At 38.8% G+C, this 27,404-nt stretch overlaps 1 protein-coding gene across 1 annotated transcript in view; it reads right to left on the bottom strand.

The window, feature by feature from the left end:
* Positions 1 to 618: 618 nt before the first annotated feature.
* The window catches only part of AGPAT5 (1-acylglycerol-3-phosphate O-acyltransferase 5), a 59,115-nt gene continuing 32,329 nt past the window's right edge, over positions 619 to 27,404 (bottom strand). The window contains exons 6-8 of the mRNA XM_065632814.1: positions 19,606 to 19,767; positions 4,466 to 4,589; positions 619 to 2,760 (exon numbers count right to left, since the gene is read on the bottom strand). Of these exons, the coding sequence (XP_065488886.1) occupies positions 2,535 to 2,760; positions 4,466 to 4,589; positions 19,606 to 19,767 (512 nt within the window). The 3' untranslated portion in view covers positions 619 to 2,534. The remainder of the gene's footprint in view (positions 2,761 to 4,465; positions 4,590 to 19,605; positions 19,768 to 27,404) is intronic.

Below are 27,404 nucleotides of genomic sequence, written 5' to 3'. Positions count from 1 at the left end.
AAATCGATTCTAACACATTTTAGCTGCACAGAAAGAGACAAGTTGTTTTCTTTCATTGACTCTTTCTCACACAAATCCTTTTGTCAAGAACGTAAAACTACACTTGTCATCTTCTTGTAAGCAGTCGCTGTTAACCAAGTTACAAACATAAAAGTGGAGAAAAAAATTGAACAAGTAGCCAGGACAGAAAAGTTGAATGAGCATTGGCTCTTATTTTAATGAAGAAATATTTCAAGTTAATATCAGTGCATATTTAGAAATAGCAAGTGATACTCCCAACACCAAATACATCAGCAAATTACAGTTTCAAAACTGTATAAATTAATGGCAAGAAAAAAAAAATTAAGATAGAGAATAAGGTTCAAAATAAACATCCTGGTTGGTTGCTGCACTGCATCAACTATATTCCTGGTACTTAAACAGCAAGAGAGATCCAATATTTCATGGTAATTAGGCTCTCCAAAATAGCAGTTACTTTTCTACAAATGAATTAAGCAGTTTGCATTTATTTATCATGTATAATTAAATGTTATTCTGAGCTGTTACAAAGAAATGTAGTCATCTCAGAGTAAAATTTCATTCCATGATTGAAAAATCACACTAACGTAGGAACACGGCTTTCTGGTTATACCCACTGGGAACAGTCAGCTGAGAATAGGAAGAACTACATGTGAACACATTTGGCTGTTACATAAAATGGCTTTTTTTTTCTGGTTTCACAGCCTCATAACAATACTGTTTTTCAACACTGTTCCCAGTCATTGTTTTTAAAAGGTTCATCAACATATCCTGAATCAATCACTGATATAAATAACTCCAGTGACAAAATCCATTATGGAAGGACACAGAACTGCAAACTGAAAATTGTATCCCATGATTTTAAGATGGAACTGTAATTACTCTATAAAATTCTGTAAAAAAAAAACCCAACCACACAGTAAAAGCAGTATCTTTAATTAACTGGCAATAGTGGAGTCTGAAAAACTAAGTTATTATTTTCAGAGATGTTTAACTCATTGGACTCTAATGCAAGACAAATTACACTGAAGCTAGAAAGAGATGCACATTTAAAGCCTGCAAGTGGGATACAAAAATATTCTCTAGTTCTTTCACGGAGTTCTTTCTAGTTCTTACAAGGAGTGCAATTCCCTAATGGAAGAAGAGAAAGTACATCCTCTTTCCTAGTCCATCGCTGTGCACTGAGACTATTCTCTTGCTATCAGGAAATGGTGTTTCCCCAACAAAAATACCAGCTGTGGGAATTGCAGACTTTCTGGTAGTAAGGGTTTGTTGATTTTGCTTTTTGAAGTGTATTTTCAAGCAAGTGAAATACTGACAGGATATGCATTTCTTTCACTATTAGTCTATTGTGCAAGTTGCGTACACCAACCCTGTAACTTAATCCAACTGCAGTTTGCATCGCAGAGAATGATTTGAGAATCTAGTGTGACGTGACAGCATGGAGATGACCATCAGATGATGAAACATCAGGCTAAATCAGGTTAGCAGGAAAAGGCACAGGCTTCGGATTTAGCAGGAACATCTGAAGGTTCCTCGTTACCATACCCTTATGCTCCTGAAGTTACAGTAATTCTGTGCATTACCCAAACGACAGAGTCTGCTTCCAGAAAATCGTGAGGTAACAGGAAACTTCGGAGCGTTCACAGCTGCTTATGGCACGGACACACGAAAGGTCTGTGGGTTCAGCTGAAACTCTCGAGGCGCCAGGGACAACGCAGACACAAGGTAGGCTACAGTCTGGTTAGGCCAGAAACAAAAACTTAACATTTCATTACACTGCATACGCTCCTCTTATGCACAAATACAGGGTGCGTGAAATAAGCTCTTTGCTCAGTAAAATTTAATGTTTTGCATATGTAAAATAATCAGCTAATACTGCAATATAATAAAAAAATCATGCACTAGATAAACAGAGCTGCTTCCCCCTGAAGAGAAGTTCTCAGGAACATTTTATTCTGCTTCAGGTACTATCTCATGATTTGCCAGCTTACACAGTCCCTTTCAAAGAACACAGTATTTACCTAAAACTGAAAAGTAAAAATAAAAGGAGAAAAAAAAGAAAAGTTTTTATTTTAGTTGCGATACAGCTGGGATAGATACAAATGAGCTGCTGCAATGCACCAGAGTAATGAAAATTCAACATGAACATCAGAAGAATAAATATATACCCTAAGTTAATCTCTGTAAATACATTCACAGGTCCACTTAAGACACCCTTATGCATAACTTCATCAAATCTGCAGAGAGAGATGGATGTTAGTTCAAGGGGAAAGCAATTTATCATATAACTCGGTTTATCTGTCATTATTCCAGCAAAAATCAGTAGTAAATGTGAAAATCTACATTTATTTTCCCCAGACCAACCACACAGAGGCTTAAGTCACAAATTCTAATATTTCCAATGTTCAATCAATAAGGCTTTTTTTACACTTTTTACTATAAACTCAGGAAAAAGTTTGGTGCAATGTGCCAGAAAAGACTGCACATTTCACTGATTGGAGACTAACATCTGCTTATGGTTTAATACTAACCCACAGGCAGCCAAATAAAGTCCCATATATCCATGTTTTTACATAAAGTTTCCTTCCAGATTCTGTCAGAAGCATACTAGCAGTTAGGCCACCTAAAAACAGCAAAGATGGCAAACTTTTCTTGAGGCTTAGTTTGGAATGAACACTTTTTCCAGGGAACTTATTTCTTCTTTTAGAATCCTTTGCATCATAAAACTCTATTAGTAACCTACAAGCAGACAAAAGGAGATGGTCAAAGTTAGGTATTAGTGTAAGAAGTTCTAAGCAACTTACTTTCATCCAATAACTGCTTCTATTCACACATTATTTAACAAATGATTTCACAATATGTAGCAGCTCATCTGTAACAAGTTTAAACAATCAGTATACCTTCAGAATATGTTGCATTCAAAGTAACATTGCATGTCAGAATACTCAACCTGAACCCTTGTAAGCAATAAAAGCAGATTTTCTTTAGGGACCAATATTAACATCGAGTATAAAAGTTGAAAAGAATCCTATTCATTCAGCATTTAGCAGATAAGCCCAGAGTACTGGGCAATATCATAGGACAAAATAGCACGCAGTTAATCATTGAACATCAAAGAGGGGGAAAAAGTATCTTCATAAAATAAACTAATACATAACGAGGGCTCACAAGACACTAAATATTTTGGAAGCCAAATATGCAAGAGTAAAATGCTACACCACTGGTTTAGCAGTAACTTTTTTCCTGCTATTTTTGAAAACCTGTAATAAACAGATTTGAAAATTCTGCAGTTTTAAGTATGTCTAAATTTGCCTGACAGACTGCTTTGGTCCCAGGAAAGATGTTCCAGTCAACACGAGTCTACAATGAGACACAGATGGTCAGGGTTCAGTTTTGCTGGTCTTCACCAGAAGACTATTTAAGGGACAGCCTTTTATTTTATGTATCAGTTCCTTGTCCACAAAATGAAATTCAGACTTTCTTCCTCTCAAAAGAGAAGAAAAGTACTTAGTGATCCTAAACTTCTAAGACACTTTAGTAATAGCGCCATATTTACAGATAGTCATATTAACGTCTATCTGGATTCAAAGATCACAGGACACATTAATCAGTTTTCTATTTCCATGGAGCATGAGACTGACAGAACAATTTTAAAGCAGAACATACATGAAGAACCAAGAAAATTTCACACAAGGGATTCAAGGATTTATGAAGTAAACTGACTAGGCTCCCTTAAGCTGGACTTCAGACGTGGCAAATTAAACCATCATCTCTCAAACAACACTTGAATCCCCCATTTAGGAACAAAGTCCTTCCAGAGGACGAGAAGGTCCCACAGGATCTACTGCATGTGCTCACCAATAGTGAGCATCTCCTTATCTGGAGATGCTGGAGGGAGCCAGGCACTTCAGTTCTGCCACGGTTCAAAGACAGATGAAACTTCCACTTCACTTAATTTCCCCAGTGAAGGCAGGGATTTCAGGGTTACTTGCATTTTTATCCAGTTGCTGTCTGATAGAAGACGCATAAACAATTCTGGCAGAAAATCTTAGATTAATACCTGCCCCTTTCTAACTCTAACACTAATTAGGAGGCTGGAGTCAAACTTCTTTTGCTTATTTGCCTACCTCGGGCATCTTATATTCCTGGCTGCGCATGACTCAGCTTCAAGAAAATAAATCAAAACTATTCAGATGAATATGAGTCTTGCCTGAAACATGGATTCACAGCTCTTCAGTCTAAGGAAAGTCTAAAACCCAGGAATCCCTAAAGTTTTAACTACAAGGGTATTACACAAAATATGCACAGGAGTACCAACACCATCTCTCTTCAGAGTGCCCTACAGCTCACGCTGCTGGTAACAGAGAAATCATGGGTATATCTGTTAATATAGTAGAAGGAAGAAAGGTTCTTGAAACAGAAAGTTCTGCATGTTGATACTCACTTATCCTTTATTTCAAAACGTTCATGAAGCCATCTTCTCATATACATCTGTTCTTCTGGAATGTCCTTCAGTTCAATTCGATCAATGAAAATATGAACTCTTGGGCATTCCTTGGAAAGAAACTCTAAAAACAGAGCAAAATAACAGGACCAAGTTACAGAAATGTTGCAGGGCATTTTTTAATCTAAAATATGCTGAAAGTCTGACCTCATAATTGTAAGTGCCTTGGAAGCTTAACTTCAGTTTTCAAAAGCCCCCCCCCCTTTATGCTTGGATCCTGAGTGCTTCACTGAACTTAGAAGCCATCTGGCTTACACACTTTTGAAATGGTGGCCCATTATGTGCAGCATTGAAAAGTTGTCCTAAAATGCACCCTGCTAACGGCAAAATGCTATGCTTGAAAACGTTACATTTCTGTCTCAGCAGTACTCTACTCATTCTGTAGCGTGGGATGCAACAACTTTGATGTCATAAAGTTATCCAGCCTGCAATTTTGATTAAAGTTAGTAATCCTCTTTCCTCATCCCTATTAAAACCTAAATTCTGTTGGATGACAAAATCACAATGATTTGATTTCCCAAATCATTTCTAGGAGGAAGTGGGCTTCAGTTTAAGTAATAACCTAGAGCTAAAAAGAATAGCAGGGCAAAAGACTTAGGACTAAATGCTGCTTTCCATTTTGTATCCCTTCATTTTTCCTCTGTCATACAGCCTTACAAATCTCAAGATAGCCCTACTGCAATCCACTTCCCCCATTTCCTTGATTTGTCCCTAGAAAAATTTAGCAAGCAAACATTAAGCCAATTACAAACAAAACTCCATTACTCAAATAGACTTGTGGGATTTCGTACAACTAACAAGTGGTAAAAATACTGCACGTGTGATGGAAAGCCCACCAGTATTTGTGTATTAGTAATCACTTGCATTTATCAGTAGCAAGGGGTATCGCAGTAATCATAGAATCCTTGTGCAAAGAGATGCATGATGTCAGGATGGAAGTCCTTGGGAATTTGGACAATCTTCATATTTTGAAAAGGGACCAGAAGTGTCTTCCTACAATACAGATGGGCAACAAATGTAGCACAGACTGGGTGGTCCCTTTAGGTTGTCGACAGTACAGAAGACTTCGAGCCATACGCATTAGGGGTATCTTGAGGAATGACTGTGCAAAGTAATTGTCACTGCATGTACATTCTTATTATTGTCTGCTGAAGCAGATATCCCCCTATTTGTTTTTCTTCTTTTCTGGATTATTTATTTTTAAGGACTTCACTGTAAAAGCAATCCTTATCATATACTAGAAATCGCCTTAAAGAATTTTAAAAGCCTGTTCATGGAAATGTGTTTGTGTGCTTCTAGAGGGAGAAGGAAGGAGAAGAGTTAAAGAGACCAGTAAAGTCTTACGGCACTTTGATGCAGAAATGTGTAGGCACTGTGTGTAGTTCTGTCTAGTCCTCAGGCAGAGACAGCCCTTCACTGAACCACACCATGGCATAAAGGGAGCGACACGGCCCACACACCATCAGCTGAAGAGATGGCTGAGGGCTTGTGGTGGGTTGACCTTGGCTGGACACCAGGTGCCCACCAAAGCCACTCTGTCACTCAGCTGGACAGGGGAGAGAAAAATGTAACAAAAGGCTGGTGGGTTGAGATAAGGACAGGGAGAGACCACTCACCAATTACCATCACAGGCAAATCAGACTTGACTTGGGGAAATTATTTTAATTTATTATCAATTAAGTCACTGTAGGGTAATAAGAAACAAAAACTAAATCTTAAAACCCCTTTCCCCCACCTCTCCCTTCTTCCTGGGCTCAATTTTACTTCCAGTTTTCTCTGCCTCCTCCCCTGAGCAGTGCAGAGCAACACTGAATGGGGGTTGAGGTCAGTTCATCACATGCTGTCTCTGCTGCTCCTTCCTCCTCACACGCTTCCCCTGTTCCAGCGTGGGGTCCCTCCCACAGGAGACACTACTCCAACAACTTCTCCAATGTGAATCCTTTCAATGGGCTGCAGTTCTTCACCAGCTGCTCCAGCGTGGGTCCCTTTCACAGGCTGCAGTCCCTCAGGAACACACTGCTCCAGCCTGGGTCCCCCATGGGGTCACAAGTCCTGCCAGCAAACCTGCTCCAGCCTGGGCTCCTCTCTCACCAGGGCCACAGGTCCTGCCAGGACCCTGCTCCAGCGGGGCCTTCCCACGGAGTCACGGCCTCCTTTGGGCACCCACGTGCTCCTGCTTGAGTTCCTCCATGGGTGCAGGTGGGTCTCTGCTCCACTGTGGACCTCCATGGGCTGCAGGGGGACAGTGGCCTCACCATGGTCTGCACCACGGGCTGCAGGAGAACCTCTGCTCCAGCTCCTGGAGCACCTCCTGCCCGCCTTCTGCACTGACCTTGGTGTCTGCAGAGCTGTTTCTCTCACATATTCTTACTCCTCTCTTCAGCTACTCTTGTGCTGCAGTTTTTCCCCTTCTTAACTATGTGATCCCAGAGGCGCTACCACCATTGCTGATGGGCTTGGCCTTGGCCAGCGGCAGGTCCATCTTGGACCCAGCTGGCACTGGCTCTATTGGACACGCGGGAAGTTTCCAGCAGCTTCGCACAGAAGCCACCCCTGCACCCCCCTCGCTACCAAAACCTTGCCAGGCAAACCCAGTACAGGGCTCTAAACAGAAACAAGGCCACCTCTTAGCCACAGAGTAGCAAACACAACTGTTGCTAAAAAGTTTCTGGTAAAACCACCTCCTAGTTACAGCTATGAGATGGCAGGAAAGTTAAGCACCTGGAGGTCCAGACTGATGGTAGGTATAGATACTGTCTTCAGGTTTATGTGCAACATTTTTACTAACCATGAAGAATCAGTACTCATGGATTTGAAAGCAGTTTTTACCTCTTGCTTTTAATCACAAGGAAAGATTTTCCAGATCTGTTTCTCTGAGGGTACTATCCAGGCCACTATATGAAGGTCATTCACTAGATGAGCACCTAAAAGCATACTATTAATATTTTAAAATGACAGACGTATTATCCATGTCTTAAATGCTTACAATGTTCACTGATGTACAAATCCTCTTTTTGAGTGGCATTACTTACTAAGTGGAACATTCTAAAAATATGCAAAACTGTATCTAGAAAACAAATGGCCTGGAAGCCAGATGATATGGTCTTTTTTGTACTGGACTCCTATAAAAAGCATCTATGCTATGCATATTCAGCTAGGGCTGAAGATAGAGTGTTAAAATATATATTTCAAACATTCTGTGCATTGTATAGTGTATGTTTCTTTTGCTTCATAGCACATAGGTTGTTCTATATAGGAACAAGCAAGTCTTTTCTGATGTATTTATAATCTGAATTATTAAGGAATATTATAAAAAGAGCACAATTCAGAGTTATATGACATAGCACAGTTAATAGCTATATTGTATTTTTAAAACTGTCATGCTGCTGTTAAAAATATTGATATTTGATCACTTAAAGAGAGCAACAGAGTACATTACCAATAATAAGCTGTACGTAACAAAACAAGACATAAAAGTGTTTCAAAAGAAACACCTTCCCCCACCAAAGCTGAAATGTAGCAACTCTACAAATCTGCTTAGAAAGCAAAAAACCCTCCACAAAGATCTACAGGTTGCTTCTGGTTTTCTGCCTTACACGCAAGTTCCAGTGCAAGCTGATTCTTAGCACCTCCTATGCTGGTCTTCTTCAACCAGATGGAATTGAGTGCCCCGTCTGAAGATCCTAAAATTTCATCCTTATTTCCCATCTTTGTAAATCCCAATGCCCTTCTGCACAGCTTTACCCTCCCCTGCAGTTTCAGCCTCACCAAAGGGTGTGTGATCTGCAACTGCAGGTGCTCCTCCAGAGAGGATCGCGATTCCCACCCATTGATTCAAGGCCACTACATCCAAAGGCTGGGCATCCAGGACATCTGCAGAGGATGTTGTAATGCATGCAATCCAGCTAGTCAGGGAATGTGACCAGTCTTTAATTATACAATTCATGTCAGGGTTTAACACAACTAACCTTGTGGGGGTTTTTTTGGTTTTTTGTTTGTTTGGTTGGTTGTTTTTTTTCACATGTGCAATGTCACTGCAATCACATAAGAACACCAGTGGATAAGAACAATATATCAAGATGTTGTTTTTGAGAAGGAACAGCTGGATTTTATCACCACAACCTCTAAAGGTTTGTGGTGGTCCCATGACCCTGAATTTCACATTAGCTTAACTCCCAAAAGACTTAAGTGATTAAGCTAAGAAACCAAATCTTATTGAAGCAATTTATTATGTGCAAATTACATCCAACTTCAGGGACACTAGCCCTTAGGGCCAACATCTGACAAGCTTTTCAGATCCCTAAACTTGGCAGAATTTTGTATAATTAACAGCAGGAACAAGCAGGCCTGAACTTGCCTTCGAAAGACAAAACGGAAGTGCAAATCATGCCTTATAATCAAACATTATATTGAGAACAGTGTTGGTCAATCAGGAACAGAGTATGATTTGGGTTAAATGAACACTAACAACTTGTGTGGGAGGCAAGTGGACTGACTTTCGTGTGGGAGGTAGTTTCCTAATAAAACTTTCTATCTGGCTAAGTAACAGATAGAAGTGCAGAATGTTTATAATGCTTCTAGTGACCAACCACAGCAGAAGGAAAGATTTGAAAATAACAAGGTGGATTGAGCATTTTTGTCCTTAAACTGTGACACTGCGGCCCTCCGTCTGTGGGACAGGATTCACACTAACACAGGACTGAGAGATTCAGTGCAGAATTAGGATTAATAAGGCAACAACCTCCAAGGAAAGGAATCGAATCCACAGATTTTTTTAATTGCAAACGAAAATTCTGGGAGGGTGTTTTGCTCAGTGGAGCTTCCACAAAATTTTACTAGTTTTCAACTCCTCACCTTCAAAAGTCAATTCATTCTGTTTTGAATTATCAACATTCCCAGGGACAGTGAGGGAAGGAGAGAAGCTCCAAAGCATAAACATACCTGTAACTGAGAAGGGACAGACAAATTGCTTCAGACCACCTTCCTCTTAATGTTACCACAGAAGTTCATTCCACCACTCCAAATTATTTGCCTAGCCCCTTAAGAAAGTTGTGACAGTGGTGTTAACCTTAAACAGATATTGCAGTTTTCAATTACTAATGAAGTCTATTTTTATATGCACTTTAAATATGACAGCAATAAAGTAGCTCAGATTTCAACCTCCTACATCAGCTCTTCTACTGCAATGTAATTATAGACAAAGTCCTCCAAAATTAAGAAAGGACAAACTGAAGCCTGACATAGTCATGTTCACTTAAAGAGTCCTTTCCTGTTTTAACAGATTTCAAAGGGATACTATAGGAAACTGAAATCTGAATAAACATATATTTATTCTGAGTAACTAGTATTTCAAATGTGTAACAGTTATCTCCTCAGTAACAGAACATTGCTTGTTGTAGTGTGTATAGTTTTACAGTCAAATCACAATAGCAAAGGCATTCCTCTTTGATCTGTAGATGCTTTCTTAACTTTTAAAACTTCCATTAGCTTGGATTTAAGTGTTCAGCTACCAAAGCCATTCATAAATTATCTCCACCTCAATGAAGGAAATCCCATCTCTCCAATTTCATTTATTTTGCACAGCAAATTAACAACCAATTGGCAAAACAAACATAAATTTCAGTGCTGGGTTGTTTCTCAGCTTCACGCTTTCCATCACCTCAAGTTGAGCTGACAGGAAACTATTTCACAGCTTGCTCTAACAAAATAAAGCAGTGGTACAGCAAAGCGGCACTAAATAGGAAAGCAAACATCCAGGGGACAGCAAAGGTTTTTCAGAGGGGTGAACCTGGGGAGCAGCAGAGGAGCGGGCAGCACTGGTACCTGCTGGTACCACTGGTGCAGGGAAGCGCAGAGGGGATGTTCTGCAGGCTGGGTTGAAGATGGCAGCCAGGAGATGAGCCTGAGACGTGAGGAACTCAGAAGTACTGCAAATGCCCCACACAAGGCCCGTGATACACACAGAGACCTGAGCCTCCGTGCATCCAGGAGGGACACAGCAGGGGGAGTGAGCACCTGAGGAGCTGGGGGACCTTTTTGGGAGAAGAGAAATGGGTTGCACCTGAACCATTATTAAGATGCTGGCAATGAAAACTGAAAAGGTCTTGGACATCATTTCAACTAGCAGTTGGGAAAAGTGAGAGGTCAGGAAAAGCAGCTTCTTCAGACTGACATGACATAACACGTGAGGTGGATGTGGCTAAACTTCAATGTGAGAGCAAAACTCAGAAGTGCCTCTGCACCACCATGAGAAGCCTGAACATGAAGTGAGAAGAAAAAGAATTACTGGCACCAAGAGATTACCCCTGTAAGGCAGGTATCGCAGTGACCTGGAGGAGTGTGCAACACTACCATGCTACCAGACTTATAGGAATGACAGATTAGGATGTACCGGTCAGGGAATGCATGCGGCAGTATGCATGAAGGACTACATAAAGTATAATAGCTTTATATAATAAGGAGAGAGAAGCACCATGAAAACCTTGTGGATGGAAATCCCAGGCTCTAATAAAACATATATTAGATATCTAAATTAAATGACTTCCTGGTAAGTTTTGTAATAGCGATATAAATAGTGAATCTAGACTGAGAGCTGCAAGATCAGGACTGGTAGCAAGAGTGTGAGATTCCAGCTACCTTTGTTGAACTGCGTCGATACTTCTGTCAGGATGAGGTGTACAGGAAAACAAAATATAGAAAGGAAAAATAAAGATTGTTTCCTGGAACAAGTAGTTGCAGAACCTGCAAGTAAAGATGCCATTGCTGATGTGGTCTTGAGTGGTGCACAGTGTTAGTGAGAAGTGCTCATCAACCACAATACAATTAATTTGAGCATTATAGAGGAAGAGTCTAAAGCACACAAATGCACTATTAAAGGAACTATGTAATGGGGGGAAAAAAAGGCAAAGTGTCAAAACACCCTAAAAGAAACAGTCCAAATGGAGGCAGTCTAGAGGCTGTTAAACTCCTAAACACCAAAATCCAGAAACACTTGTATTAGAAATCCATGTAAAAAAATGTGTAACAATGCAAAAGCAAAAGTATGGGTGGGTCTGATGCCCACCTGTGTGGCTTAATGGGAAAATTGAGGCTACCACTATATGCCGACCTTCTCCTCTTTGAGGAATGGAAAGCTCATCCAAATAAGGAAAAGCCACAAAACCACTCAAGCGAAATGTAAACATAAAATTAAGACGACTAAAAAGGAACTTGAAAAATGCAAAGGGTGATCTAACAATTTTAACTTTTTTTTTTAATATATCAAAAGCAGTAAACCAGCTATGGCATTGGTGGGTCTGCTAGATGACAAAAGTGTGAAGGGCAGCACTCATACTAAAGTATAAGCCCATGCAAGAGAGACTTAAATATTTGTTTGCATTATTCTTTCTTGCTGAAAATGTTTGATTCCTACAACCACTGCATTCTTTGTATCAGATCACTCAAAGGAACTAGATCAATAAGTAAACAGACAGAAAGTATTAGACTAAATAAACAAGTTTGATGTCAGGAAGTCACCAAAACCAGACAGCATTCATCCAAAAGCTCTCAAATGTGGAATTTAAAAACAAAGATGTGTAACCTATCATCACAAACAGCCATTGTGCCAGAAAAAAGGGGAGTTTCCCTTCTACAAATGAGGGCTTTAGAGATGATGCTGGGAAATACAAACCAAAGAGCCTTACGTCCCTGGGTAAGATAGCAGGGTCTATAATAAGATCACTAAGCACAGAGATAATCACAGTCTGTTGGAAAAGAGCTGGTGTGGATTCTGTAAAGGAAAATCCTGTCTCACCAGTTTGTTGGATTTCTACAACAGTGTCAAGGAGCAGGCGGATAAAGGGGATTCACTGGACATGATATATTTGAATTTTCATAAAGCCTCTGACAAGGTTCCACACTGAAGGCTATTAAAGAAATAAGCTGCCATGAGATTAGAGGAAATGATGTTTTATAGACTGAAAGCTGCTTAAAGGAGTGGAAGGACTTAACAGTCACTTCTCAGGATGGAAAATACCCAGCAATTGGGATCCTCCAGGGATCTAGACCAGGCCTGGTTTTATTTTGTGTCATGACTGATAAGCTGAAGAAGGGGCAAAGAGTGAACCCTCCAGTTTTTCACATCTTTTTCAGAAGAGCCTAAGCTCTTTCGGGTACGCAAATGCTGGCTGAACTCCAAAAGGACCTCAAAGCTGAGCAAACAGGGTGAAAATGCAGCAGTTGAGCTTCAGCAAAAACAAACATGAGAAAAAAAAAAAGCAAAACCCGAAACCCTGATTACATGATACTTGGAACTGGTGGTTACAATTTGGGAGTTGCTGACCCTCCTCTGAAACCATCCTCTTAACTGGGCAGCAGCAGCCCCAAATGCACCCAAATACCGGTCAGCATCAGCAAGGACACTGAGAACAGGGCAAAGTGAGTCACTTTGAAGATACATAAAAAGTTTGTGAATCCACATTTTAAATATCATGTGCAGTTCTGGTCTCTGTATCTGAAGGAGGATGTAGTAGACTCAGAGAAGGCCACACAAAAGGCCAACTAAAACATTTAAGGAGAAAAACCACCTGCATTACAAATGAGGAGCCATTTAAAAAGCCGAATTTTCTATTTGGATAAGGGAAGCAGAGGGAGGGATATGACAGCTTAAAAAAAATCCTGAAGATGGCAGGTAAGAACTATAGATCAACAAATCCTGCAAATTCAAGGGTAAATAATCACATTTCTGTACCTTTATAAAGATGCCCAGATCTAAAGAATCTTTTAAAGTTATTACTAGAAAATGGTACATATAGTTTTCTACACTGGTATCAGCACTGGACAACAGCAGTGTCACCATAAGCTGTCTTGCTGAAACGAGATGGTATTTGACGAAGACCCACAGTATTTCCACATTACAGTTCATGGAAACTGCCTTCGAGTGGCTTTAATCTGTTATTCTAACAGAGGCATTCTGGCCTTTGTACTGCTCTGTAACAATCTGTGAATGTTGTATGTTGGCCAAGTTAGCAGGAGGTTTCCTACAAAAGCATCAACAGTTTTGATCAATAGGCTGCCAGCAACAGAACCTGGATCAGGTTAGGTCTGTGGATTATATCTAAAGGGTACCACACCGCTGGTAACTGAAAAGGAACAAATTTAGCAGGTATCTGTGTCTTCCTTGGAACTTTTGTAAAGTTTCAGAAGCGGGGAAACAAAAGTCGAACTATGCCACTGAAAAAAAAAAAAAGGCAAGAAAAGATACAAGGATTGGAGCAGTTCAAAACAATGCTCTCTCTAGCAAATAAACAGGATCTGTTAGGAACTATGCCAGTACTGCTAGTATTGATGTTTTTGCCTTTCCTTCAGCCAGTGTGTTTTGATAAACAGAACAGTATCACAAACAGAGTAGAAGAAAAAGACTCATGCACAAAAAGAGCAAAAATAAACACAGGCTCTCAAAGCAGCAATATATTTCTTGCCAAACCTGACAGTGTGAAGGAATTCAAGTTGTTTTTGTTATCCTCAGGGTTTAGATACACTTTTGCATAAAGATCAGGAGTTCCTTGAGCTGTTGTACATAAATGCTGCCTGAGGAGCTGAGTGCTTTCTCTCACATGTGCATGAGGCCCAAGGTGCAGGGTAGTTTTATGAATCTCCAGTGTAAATACTTTCAAAATCCTCTTTGTGTAGCAGAGTTTTTGTGATGACTGTGTGCTTTCTGATCACATGTTCCCAAGGGAAGCTATGGATACCCACCTTGAGTAGGAGCTGCTTGAGAATAACAAAGAGTTGCAAGGCCCTAGTTTGCAGCCAGAGGAACACACACTCAGGGCCTGAAAGGGCGATGAAGGGGTTACTACCCCTGGTCAGGGTGGTTATTCACACACAGACACAGTGCCCACAGGTGTTTGTGATTTGGAAACAGGAAGAATCATTTACACTTGCCTTATTCCTACACTCCTCCTTAGCCATGAAAGTTTGGTTCTTGTTGGAGACAAGAAACTGGGCCACAGGGACTCCAGATATGATCATCTTTATGTCCTTGTTTTTAGACTGGTAAAGAAACAGAGGTGCTATTCATGCTCAGATTGCCCTTCATTTTTGCTGATTTTCAGAGTCCTGTGGAGAACTACAGCAAGACCTGAATACATTCCCATAAACTGATGCTGCTTTTCAGTGAAATGTTATTTTTGAGCAGAAGTACATTGTTTAGTTGTTACAGTATGAAAATACTTTGTGTTTACCTAGACCATCCTTATCTGCAGAATACCAATGCACATGTGCAAATCTGTGTTCAAAGTGTCATTTCAAATAAAACATCGACAAATTAAGAGATAGGCTTTCATGTTACTCAAACTATTTTTAATAGGAAATTACAGGGGTTCTAAAATGACAGATCGAGTCCTATGGAGGACAAGTAAAAATGCATTCAGTTTAAAACTGAATGATATTATACTTACTTTGTGGTATTTGGTGAAATCATGTTATTAAAGAAGTTGTATTTTAATACTTTACACACAATAAAACCAGGGTTTTTCTTTAAAGAAAAAATGTATGATAGAATATCACTAGAACTATGTTGCCAACTTGTGTTGTTACCTAAATCCCTCCAAATATTTCAATGGAAAATTTATGTTTTGAAATATGAAAGGTAGTTACTTAAATTTTGCTTGAACAGATGCAGAATTACAAGGTCTTGATGTGAGATTGTCTTTACATGTTAAAAAACCATCCCGCACTTTCGCATATTTCACCAGTGCTGATGTCCAGGCTCAGTTCTAATCTATATAATTTATTTATTTGCTCTAAAATAATTGCCATTTGCTTTTTAATTTTCTTTCAACAAGAACATGACAGCAAGCAGAGATCTGAGCAGATTATTAGTAATTTCATCACTATAAATCTTACTTTGGACTGGTTTACATTCCTGGTACTGCTTATCAGTTTATTAATTTAGTTTCATTCTTTCAACATATCTATAACCACATGCTTGGTATCATTCTTTGGACCTTGAAATACAATGGATGTGATTAAATTTGGGGCATAGTCCAGACTGGCTTCTACTGCTCCAGTTCATTTTCTGTGGTCCTGTGCTTTACTTTCTAACTGGGTCCTAACAAAAGTACAAACATTTGGAAAAGTGTAATTTCCCCCAGGGAAGTTAGGCCAGTCTGACCTCCTCAAATTATACCAATCAAATGATGTACTGATTTTCAGAAATGTACACATACACATGCTTTCAAAGTGTTTGTTCTGGAATTGATACACAGCAGAGTCAATAATTCTCAGGAATTCCTCTGACTTCTTTAAGACAGAGTCTACATGTACTTGCTATTTTTATTCAGTGTTTATCATTGTCACATGCTGCTATTTCACACACTCTTTCATCTACAATGGCCAGATAAATACCATCTGGTTATTTTAAAGCCTTCAGGCAGAATAATAAAAATGTAGATGTGTACACAATGCTCTCTCAGGTGCAAGAATGACAACAGTTCCCATGTCCCACGAGACCTGCCCCTTAACACCAGGCAAAGCTGGATGTGAACACTTAGGACATCCATTCAGAAGGGGGAAAACTAGGTTTTCTTTCTTCCCAAGCTTGTTTCTACGTTTTACTTAACGTCAGTGTTATAAAACAATATCAATAAATCCAGCATAAGAATATCTCCCACTCCTCTTCTCCCCTAAATAGCTCTTCTGGAACTCAGTACCCGAGATGCACTTCAGCTGTACCACAGCACCATATGATTATTTGCATCCGATTCTAATGACCACGAATAAATACTGTCTAGCAGCATGGTCCTCCCTAAGCAGGACCATCATGTTGTGTCATTGATCTGGACAAAACATCTTCAGTAGGGAGAGGGGAGAAATCAGTGGGAAACTGCTGTTCTTTGGAAAGGCTGCCATGCGCAGGACAAGCTTCCACTGGAAACGCACCAAGATCCAATCTTGTTGGAATGAAAATGAATAAATAAAGAATAAAAGGCAGGAAAAGAATTGTATCCATTGGTCACAACTGGATGTGAAGCAACAGCAGAAAGCAACACCCCTGCTTAAAGCTAATCTAATCTTAGTCCCCGTCTATAAATCTTACTTTGGACTGGTTTACACTCCTGTTACTGACAGGTGTGCCTGGCATTCACTGTTCTTCTCAAAGCAGCAATCCAGAAAGAATGGCAAATGTCTATTTTCCAGTTGCTAGTATACTATGTTTTGATTTAATCCTGATAGGCAAGCCAGCATAATAATATTTAAGCTTGCTGGACTTAAAAAGAATTCCAGTTTTGCTGAGAAAGGCTATTTACACTAAGAGTTCCATATTACAAAATTTAAAATGCAATTCATTTTTCTTCAGAATTTTTTTCCCATTCACAGTTTACTAACACAATTTCTCAGATAAAGTGTGGTAGTACTACTCACAGTCACTAAAATGTTCCTTTTAATCTGCTCTGTTTACTACTGGAGACAGCAGCCAAGAGCTGACCATATCCCTGGGTAAGTATGGGTTTTTCCAGAAGTGGCACAGGCGCTTCTGAGGAATTGAGATTTATAGAACTGAAAGTAAAACGCATTTCATGAAACACATATCTGTGTGGAATTCAGATTTCATTCACATGGGAAACGTCTACTACGGGAAATACAGTCTTCAAGTAAAGTTGTGTTTATCACAAGTTTGTTTTCCATGCAATAAATTTCAATCAGAGTTGCCAGAATGAAAGAGACACGTCAACCTTATCTTTTAAAAATTACCAGGATTGCACTGCCACTTCATTCCGATGAGAATGAAAAGCAAAATTCTCATTCAGCACTGACACAAATATGAAATGTTCATATGAAATGCACTAAAGAAAATGACATTTTGTAACTCAGTACTGTAAAAGAGCAATAATGCTAAAAAAATCTCAAATGCATAACAATGCATAACTCAATTCTTGTTATATTTATGAACAGACCAATTGTTGGACTTCTGCATAAAACATGGTGAAATGATCCTGACCTCTTAGGACAGAAATTGTTTTTCTTCCACTTTGTGTCCGGAGAGCCTAAAAGAATGACAATTATGTTCCACATTGTAATTTATAAAGTGTTCTTAATCGACATAATTTGTATTTTACAGAATACATGTGACTGCCACAATAGCATGGAATGCCCTGGATGGCTATTTCATTTATCTGCTCTGTAATAGGTAACACCTGGTTGGCTGCACTTCAACCTGTGTTGGTGCCCTTATTTTTACGCAAGGCTGGACAGTAAGTACCCCAGCCCCAACAATAAGGGTGGCTGAAAGGTGTGCCCCGACTGCCTGCTGTGGGGTCTCCAAAAGGCTGGGTGTGGAGCAGCCACCCCAAACCATCTGATTAACACTTGACACTGGACACAAGAAACAGCCAACAGGGAAATTCAGTTTGTTGCAGCCCTTTCCCTAATTATATCATGTTTCTTGTAAACTGGAAGGTTCAATAGGTGAAGAGGACTTATAAGGAATTTGAACATTTGCCATTTTATCATTAGGCAATGACATTTTAATAGTTTAATTAACCATAAGGCAGTGAGAAGTCCAGCATGAGAATAGTTGAAACTGCTTAATTATTAAGTCACAAAACAAGATACGCTGCAGGGAAGGAGAAACAATCCTATTTGTTTTGATGAGGGTCTCGAAAAGCGTTGGATGGCAGGACAAGAGGGAGGCTGCCAGTCTCCAAGGGATTCTGCAAGAAGGTCTTAAGGTATTTAAAAAAACCCAAAACTGAAAGTCATAAAATTCTGCAAAATCAAGTTCAAAATGAAATTATAAATAAAAAAGTTAAATGATAAAAAATGCTTTTGATATTTAGCTACAAAAAAATGCCTGTTGGGAACAAAACATATGTAAAATAAAATCAACCTGAGACCTTACAGTACAACACAAGTGTTGAGTTAACAGAGTGTTAATACAGAGTTTTGTTGCTCACTTATCCAGAAGAATTTTAAATAGGGTGAAAATGTAAAAATAGATACTTCCAGAACTTCTAAGCAACTAGTACTTGCAAGGAGTTCACGTAAACTTTATACCACCACAAGGAGTTACAGCTGACAACGAAGCGACATTGGAACAGCCTCACTATGAACTACTTTTAACAGCAGAAGGAACAAGTCCCACTGCCACAGTGACAGTGGGCCAGCTGCGGAGCTGCAGGTCCCTCAGCCACTGATCGCTTGCCCAAAAGTTTGAACCACTCTGTGGAACTATTGTGGCTTTTCTTTCCCCTTGAGTCTTTTGCGCTACCAATAACAAAAGTACCACTTAGAGCCAAAGAGCAACACAGTTGTGCACAGATATGGCTGAGTAACGTCAACTACAGCTGGAAAGAAAGATGCTGTCTGGCCCTCCATTGATGGTGTGGGTAAATGAATTATTTAAAAAAACCCCAAAAACATCCACTGCCAAGTACAATCAAAAAACAGCAAACCCTGAAGTTCTCTTTCCCAGAATTTTCCCCAACAGAAACCCCAGAGCTTATTTTCTGGTTAGACTGAGAACATGCAACAAATTTACCCCATTCTCTCAAAGTGTTGTAGACGGCTTAAAATGCTACAGCAAGTAAAGCCCACTTGCATAAAATGCTGTTAAGTGTTTGTAAGGTTACTGATTATGTGCAGCAATTTGAAAAAGTGCCAGTAAAATACTACTATTTCTACCACACACTTTCCATTTAAAATACACACATTTCAGCAATTGCATCACACATACACACATGTAGCATAGCGCAAAGAAAGAGAATTTACAATGATGCCAAATCCCAGTGCTAGAAGAAACATGAAGGTAAATGGGACCTGTTGCCTATGGCCCCAAGTCCATTTCAACTGCAAAGAGCACTCGTATGCAGAATTTGACTACAGAAATGTTCTCTCCATGGAAAAGGAAAGGGAAAGAGAGGGCAGGAATGTCACAGGTATTGTAAAGCCGCCACTGATGAATGATGCCCTATCACCGTGTGGTAAGATGGAGAGTGTGGACTGTGGAGATCATCTTCAGAGCATCACAAAGCATCTCAAGTTGGTTCTGTATATTAACAAGTATCTGGCTGTAGCATGCTTAATATACATCAACTCACCCGTCATAGATGGTGCCAGTTTTCTTTGCCCTTTGTGGTCCACAGTACCTTCATAAGCTACAGTCACATCATACACTGCATCCAGATAGTCTTTCATTGTGTCAATGGCTACGTGAGTTGCCTTCACACGTGGCGTTAGCACGTGCTTCAATACAGCAAGTCCTACAGCAGAAAAAAAAAAAAATTACAGTGTTTGGAAGTAAACTAGACTAGATTCACAAAAGGAACACCATGCCAGGGAACTTCAGCACCCTCACTCAAAAAATCACAAAAGATTTATTTTTAATCTCAATTCTCAGTGGAGAGAGCGTGTGCACATGCACACTGCATACGCTCTACTGAGAATATGTAGAAGAGGAAACAGAAATCTTAAAAGATATTATTGACAAAAAGGCTGCTCAAGAAGAGTCATTTTTACAGCTCCTGCTCTAGAAGAAATGCTTTTAATGTAGCTTATAAGCAATGAAACAGCACTTCTCTTTACTGATTATGTTTGGCCAAATGAGGTAAAAAAAAAAAGAGCAAATTAACTCAGAAATACTAAATGGGCAGGACATCGCCTCCTGAAATTCTGTCTCAGAAACAGATTTGGTAGGCAAGGCATAAGCACAGATAATTTTAAGCACACCTAATGCTCATCTGGCATTTTACTTTTAAAGGACAAACCAGTTCTGTCAACATACTGAATCTTAATACTGCCCCATGGTAACAGAACAGTGGTTATATTAAACTGCACATGCTTAAACATGATGCCACATTTCTCCAAAGTTACCATGCTTTCAGAATTTTTTTAAAAAAATTTTCTACTATATAGCCTAGCTTTCACTGGTTTTGCTTTCTTCTTCTTAATTGTACATTCTGGGATATTAGATATGGTTACTCTGAGGGTCCTCAGTTTAGGGGAGGACAGGGAAAAACAGACTCAGGACAGCCTCAGCCCACTGCAATGACTCACTGCTGCAGAAAACTGGACATTCCACTTGATCCTTGCAGTCATTTCCCTCACTGCTGTCTTCTGTGTGCTTGTTGCTGTACTCACCTTGAGTTGCTCTGGCAGCCCCCTCCCACCAGCTGATTCAACTCAGCATCCCAGCAGAAAACCAAGCAGGGAGGGGGATAATACAGCACTAAGAACCGACACCAAGGAAGAAACCTTCTCTGTTTCCCTGCGAACAACCTATTACAATTGACTTGGCTACTAACAAATCCACAGTCACAAAAATCAACTGTTGTCCTTAACCATCCAGGCCAAGACACACAGATCGGTACGTCAAGGACACAAGAATGTCAGGTTTAACAGTACTTCATGAGTCTTCACAGCAGCATTTCAAACCCATCTTGGCTTTAGCTGACCATTTCCACCTAGAGCACACTTAAGCACATACAAATACACTGGGCTCGAAAGTATAGACTTTATTCAGTTTCCAGAATTTTAATATACAATGACTTTCAAAATGAGAAAGAAAAAAACAAAACACCAGACACATCTATTCCACACTTAGTCGAAAGTGCTTCTGGAAAAAAAATAAAAGCGCATATTATGCAAAACCATTCACTATTTTGCTCTAAGATCTATATTTTTCATAAAGAGAAGTCTCAGAATAAAATTGCGATTATTCCTTTCCAGCCTTATTTTTCATTAGCTTGCTCTTCAGTCCATTTTTAAAGAACCATCCATTGGTGGTATTGGTTCCTGACAGATGAAGCAGAAATTTTTCTAAACCAAAGTACTGTGGTATTGCTTTTGATATCTTTCTATTTGCAAAATCAAGTCAAAAGATGTTTTATTATGTCCTGATTTCATACTGAACTTCACTCCCTTGTTGGGCAAAGTATACTTTAATCTAAAATTATGAAAATATCTACTGAACACTGTCAGATAATTCTAGTTTCTAAATTCTAGTTTCTAAACTGCCCTAACATTCTTATATTCAAAAAATTCAGTATAAATCATCATTTTGATTTCTTAATATTTGCTAAGAATCTCCTTGTCTGAACACAGAGATAAAAGGTTATTTACTAGAACTCCTTCTGAAGTCATTGTTCTAAGCTCTACTGGCAATGGTGATAGCTGTCTATGAAAAATGTTATATGGATCATGTAAATATTTTGAAGCATAACACGGCAGTAGTGTTTTCTTAGCTTGTGAACTGTAACATCAAACAGCTAATTATGTTATGTTTCCAAATGTTTACTCTGTAAATGAAGCACTGAATATTCTAGTGTTATGTCAGTAACGATATTAGTGTGGACATTCCGCCCAGCGTAACTCCTGTTGATCCAAATTCTCAAACATATTCTAAAAAACACTGTCATTCCTTTCTTGCCCAACTCATCTTCTCCTTAACCAAACTATTACTGTGGGGGAGAAAAACGGAAAATGGGCTTCAGCGAGAACTGAATACTCTAGACAAGTTTATTTCAGTATCTAAATTTATTCAGTACTGAGCTTTTTGAATCCACAACCAGTTTTGGTGATGTTGACAACTCGCGAAGCTCAAAAGCAGAATAAGCCCCTCTTTTTCTACATGCCACTAGTGAATTCTCGAAGGCTTAAGTGAAAAATGAGTATGCATCTAATTAAAATCAATAAAGTCCATAATCCATTATTCTGAAACACTCTAGTGCATGACAAACATGCAGCAACAAAAGTTCAGCACATCCTTTTAAAGAATCTGTTTTATAAAAATATTAACCACACATTCTTGCAATTGCTTTACGAACTTTGCTAAAATCAACATAACAGAATTTAAACTCAAGTAGTTACAGTATAGTTACCTTGGCAAGCTGGCTGCATCCAATTCACAAAACACACTGTGCTTAAAATGTTTTTAATGTTGTGCAATACTAAGTTAGGACTCTCTGTCAAAGTATTTGAGGTCATGAGATTTTATTTTAAATGCCAAAGAAAATGAACTAGATGTCTAATAACGTAATACTCTACCTTAAAACACTACAGCTTTGCTCTTCTATATTAGCTAACTTTTAAGTGATAAACAGACTTAAAAAAAAAAGAAAATGGGAAAATCTGAAGAAATACGGTGAGCAATAGTACTTCAAATATCATGCGTTTACTAAACTATAGTAAGATGCAGAAAAACTTCAAAAAGTCTAGAAGAAAACTGAATAAAATCAAGTAAGGTTTTAGTTTGGTAAGTACAGAGGCCCAAATCATTAACATCTATAGAACTGAATTTTTCATCTAAATACAAAGGAGCAAAACAAACATTACTTATCTAACCTCTCAGGGTGAAGTTACATATATAATAGCAGAGTACAACTCTATGTAGAAGATCTCTCTTCCTCTTCCCTTCATCCGGGCCAAAAAAAATTTTAAAAAAATACCACAGAGCTGTTTGGTGCAGGCAGACCACCTACATTTTCAGACTTGGACTCCATTAGTCATATCTGCACTCCTGACATGTGCACACACCACATTTTAAAATGAAAACAATTAAAAACTAGTTCTAATTAAGAATACCCTATGCATATTACATTAGCATTACCACGTTTCATCAACAAGAGTCATATGCTCACTGAAAGTGGCTGTCAGAATTAGTTTAAAACCACATTACAGTAATTAAAAAAAAAGGAAGAAGGGTAAAAAACCAATTAATTGATTTCAACACCAATTAGATCTTTCTTTCCTTATTTTTCCTTTTTCATGTGTATGTGTGTGCAGGAGTGACACTAGACTGAAAGCTCTGCAGTTACCTGGGGTGCCCCAAGTACTCGCCCAACACTGAGCTCCCACTAGCCTTCTGGAGGGTCCCTAGTGCTGGAAGCCTCGCTTAGTGGAACCAGAGACCGGAGTCAGACTTACAAAATCAGCTGTGGTGGGAGAGCTCATCCACCTGTATGCTAGTATTCCATCGATTTACATACACAGGACTCAGATGATGATAGTATTAAAAAAAAAAAAAAAAAAATCGCAAGCTTTTGAAAAAAGTGCGTTCTGTTACCATGCACTTAAGTACAAGAAATGCAAATAATCTCCTCAAAAATAATATGACCATCCCACAGCAAAACACAGGAAACACCACACTTTGGCACACTTTCTTCTGTGATGGGTATCCATATAATACCGGGTAGCTTCTTGCTTTCCTAAACTTAACTTCCTAAGGATGATTTTTAATAACAGAAATCCGTTTTTCATCCTGATGGTAACCCTCACAAATACTACTCAAGGTCCACTGCCCACTCTTTTTGAAAATTATGTTCTCCTTTCCACATGTCACTGTGCACTTTTACATCAAGCTTGCTTACAGGAAAGTGTGTGGAAAAAATATAACCAAAAACTCTTCTATTAGAGACCATTCCAAATAACATTTATGGATACTAAATACTTTAGATTGCTTTAAAACACAAGCTAAACCCAATGCCAAGATCTAGAAAGGAAACATTTTTGATTAGCTCAGTTGAAATACCTCTTTTACGTGACCTGTAAAAGCAGTTTTGAGATAAGCATATTCTGCACATACAAACAGCAGAGAGCATGATACTAGTCAAGATAAACTTAGTATTAAGAAACATTTACATTTGCAACTTTTCTGCATAAAAACAAGGGGAGATAATAAATGAATACCTGAAATGTTTGCTGGATTAAATTACCTTTGTTAGAAATCAAACATTAATACAAAATTCCATAAGTGCCTTTCACCAGGGAAGATAGTTTCGTCTTCACTCAGCAAAAGCAAGCCAAGTTAAATTTAACAAGCTTCCTACGCCTTTCTCTTCGACTTTTCAGTTAGTAACATTAGAAGTAGGAGGGCTTTGGATTATTCCTGTTTATTTTCAATTTTTTAACATGCCATTTCTTAACATTTGGATAAAATCAATACTCTACTAAACCTAAAAAATTTATGGCTGTTTGGATCATTATAGAGGTCTAACTACCAGAAAATTATCAGAAACCTATACATATATATTTTGGGAACATATAAATGGAACAAATTTTATACCAGAAGCTGGTACCAAAAAACAATAATGTATTTTGTGGGCTTTATAGAAATTCTGTTCTATAGTCCAGTACCATTAAAAAGACCCAGCCTTAAAAGATTTACAGTTTGAAAAAAATATATAAAATAAAAATTACCACTTCTAACATTATGACAAGATTGGAGTTGAATCCCTATGAAAACATGAGTGCCACCTACATATTATAATTTCCTGGAGTCCACTGACTAGTGGAAGAATTGCTGCACATGTAGGTCAACTGAATAATTACATCAGGTTTTGAAGACAGGAACCATGTTATCTGACTGCTTCATACAATGGAAAACTAAAGCAAACTCCCAGCTAAGATTACTGACTATGTGCTTAAATATTGGAAGCTAGAAGGCAAAAGCTCAGGACAAAACACATGCTGTCACATTCTTAGATCTTTGAAAGAGCAGAGGAAGAAATATTTAATTTCTTTATGAAAATCATACAATATGTCCCAATAGAAACACGAGTCACCAACCACACTGAAACACAGAGAGAGTCCATCCTGGGAGCAATTGCTGGAATCATCTCACACAGCCACCGACCTTCCATCAGGACAGGACAACTAGGTGTATCCGATTCAAACTCATCTACAGGGCACATATCCCCATCGGCTTGGAAGCGGGGACTTTCATTTGCCTCTGACAGAAATGAGAAAACCTGACACTTGTCTTCATCTGATACTCTGGCAGCAATGCTTATGGAATTTGCTGTGACCAAAACCCCAGCAAATATTGCTATTTTGGCCAACAAAGATACATATTTGATTAGTTTTCTCAACTCCACAGAATTTAACTTGTTCTAGGAAACTCCTGCATTAATCCTTCCACCAATAACCAAACAACTTACTTTTCCAGCGGTAACTTTTGCTTTTGTTTTTAAACTTCAGGAAGTGCATTTTTCCCAACGCAATCAAACAAATGTATTTTAAGTTTAAAACGCTTCCTATTCTATCCTGGGTAAGAATCTGAATCAATTGGAATTTATGTGTTTAGAATGAGTAATTTTTAGTTTCTGATGGTACTAGCATTTCCCTTAGATGACAGCATTCTCAGTTCATAACCATAAAACCAGTTTTCCTGGAAGTATGCAATTTTCTTTATCTCACTGAATACAATTGCAGATAGAACTTACAGTGGTGTTCAAATCTATCAGTACTGATGGCTGACACACAGGTGTCAGTCTCCAACATGAAAACCATGAATATTAATGCCCTAATTTTATCCATTTTATCTCTAGATGTTTTTGGCATTCTTTGGTTTTCACAAACAAAAACCTAGCAGCAGTACATTCAACTTGAACTTGTAGTTAATGACAAATTCAAAAGACCAACCCATGGATTTAATTTTTGACTACATATATATCCTTTATTTCTTTCTAAAAATACCAAGACAGTACACAGTCCTACCCCTTCCTTAGAGGTTTCTCTGTGCTTTACAACCTTCAGTCTCAACTTATTTGTACCCAGATCTATTTGATCTGTGTGTTTGATTTGACTATGTTTCAGAAAGAGAAAAACCATCTGCCCTTGCTACGATTCAAGAATTTGTGCAGATTCCAAGCACTATGGCAGAATGAACTGCAATATGAAGCATTATCAGTCTTTTAAAGAGTTGCTGGTCTTTCAAGGGTGACCTCAATCACCTTTAAATTCTTTTGCTGTTTGATATGCTTCCATCCTATTCATAGACAGAGAAGATTCATTTATATATTCATATGAATGAGGAAAGACTTAATACTTGAAACCAGTAACATAATGGATGTCAACCTAAGCCTTTTTTTTTTTTTTGCTTTATTTTTTCTTGAACTGGTCCTAGGACCAATTGTAAAGAGGCAGTAACTGTCCAAAATTGGTGTTTACCTAAAAAGAACATGAAGATATAAGATGCAGCTCATCAGCTGGTCACACTAAGACCAGGTAATTAAGTTCAGCCCAATAATTCTGCTTAAACCAATTAACCTTCTGTAGAAGAGAATATTAAAGTAAATACAACCCCTCAAAACCCTTTCATACTTCCCTCTCTGCAAAACTACTAAAACACATAAACACACGTCAGAAACAGTATTTCAGACAGCACGATAAACATGAGTTATGCTTGTGCTCCAGGAACAGCTTTGTTATCTTTGGGTACAATATTTCTGGTCCTAGCATCAATGTGAAATTTAATTCTTCTTAATTAAACCACTTTTTCCAATATTACACTTGCACCATTCTCTCAACATAAAATTGGAAAAAAAATATACTAAAAAAAATTATAAAACTTACATTTAAAGGTATAAAGCAAACAAAAAAATTCCCCTACATGACTGTAAAGCTGACACTAAAGTGCTGTGCTCTGTTACAAACATATGAAGATCACAAGACTAGATTATTGGACTTCTTTATATCCCCATGAGGAATGATGTGTCAATGTTAAACTGTAAGTTATAGTATATCCTCATTCCTCTGGCTGGCAGAACTACAGGGCATTACAACCTTTCCTAAAACTGTAGGAAATAAGGAGCCTCCAGGATCTTTTAGACAAGCACGCAGGTTCTTAGGGCCATGGTTCAGAGGTATACTTGGCAGTGTTAGGTTAATGGTTGGACTCGATGGTCTTAAAAAAAATGATTCTACGACACTAAGCATTTTTAGTTCAGCTCAGTAGTGTCACGTAACAGCCCTCGCACGCTTGTGAGGAGCGAGGCCAGCACTCCATCTCCATGCGACCAGCTGGTGAGGAGCTTGGTCCCAGCTCCCACGCCGCAGCCCCAGCACGTGGCCAGCAGCCAGGACTGTGGTGGCACTGGGGCTGCTGGCTGGAAGCCACAAG

The sequence above is a fragment of the Caloenas nicobarica genome, chromosome 3 (genome assembly GCF_036013445.1).
Source record: "Caloenas nicobarica isolate bCalNic1 chromosome 3, bCalNic1.hap1, whole genome shotgun sequence".
In the NCBI taxonomy this organism is placed as follows: Eukaryota; Metazoa; Chordata; class Aves; order Columbiformes; family Columbidae; genus Caloenas; species Caloenas nicobarica.
The sequence above is the reverse complement of the archived record's forward strand: the minus strand, read 5'-3'. Positions and strand labels throughout refer to the sequence as shown.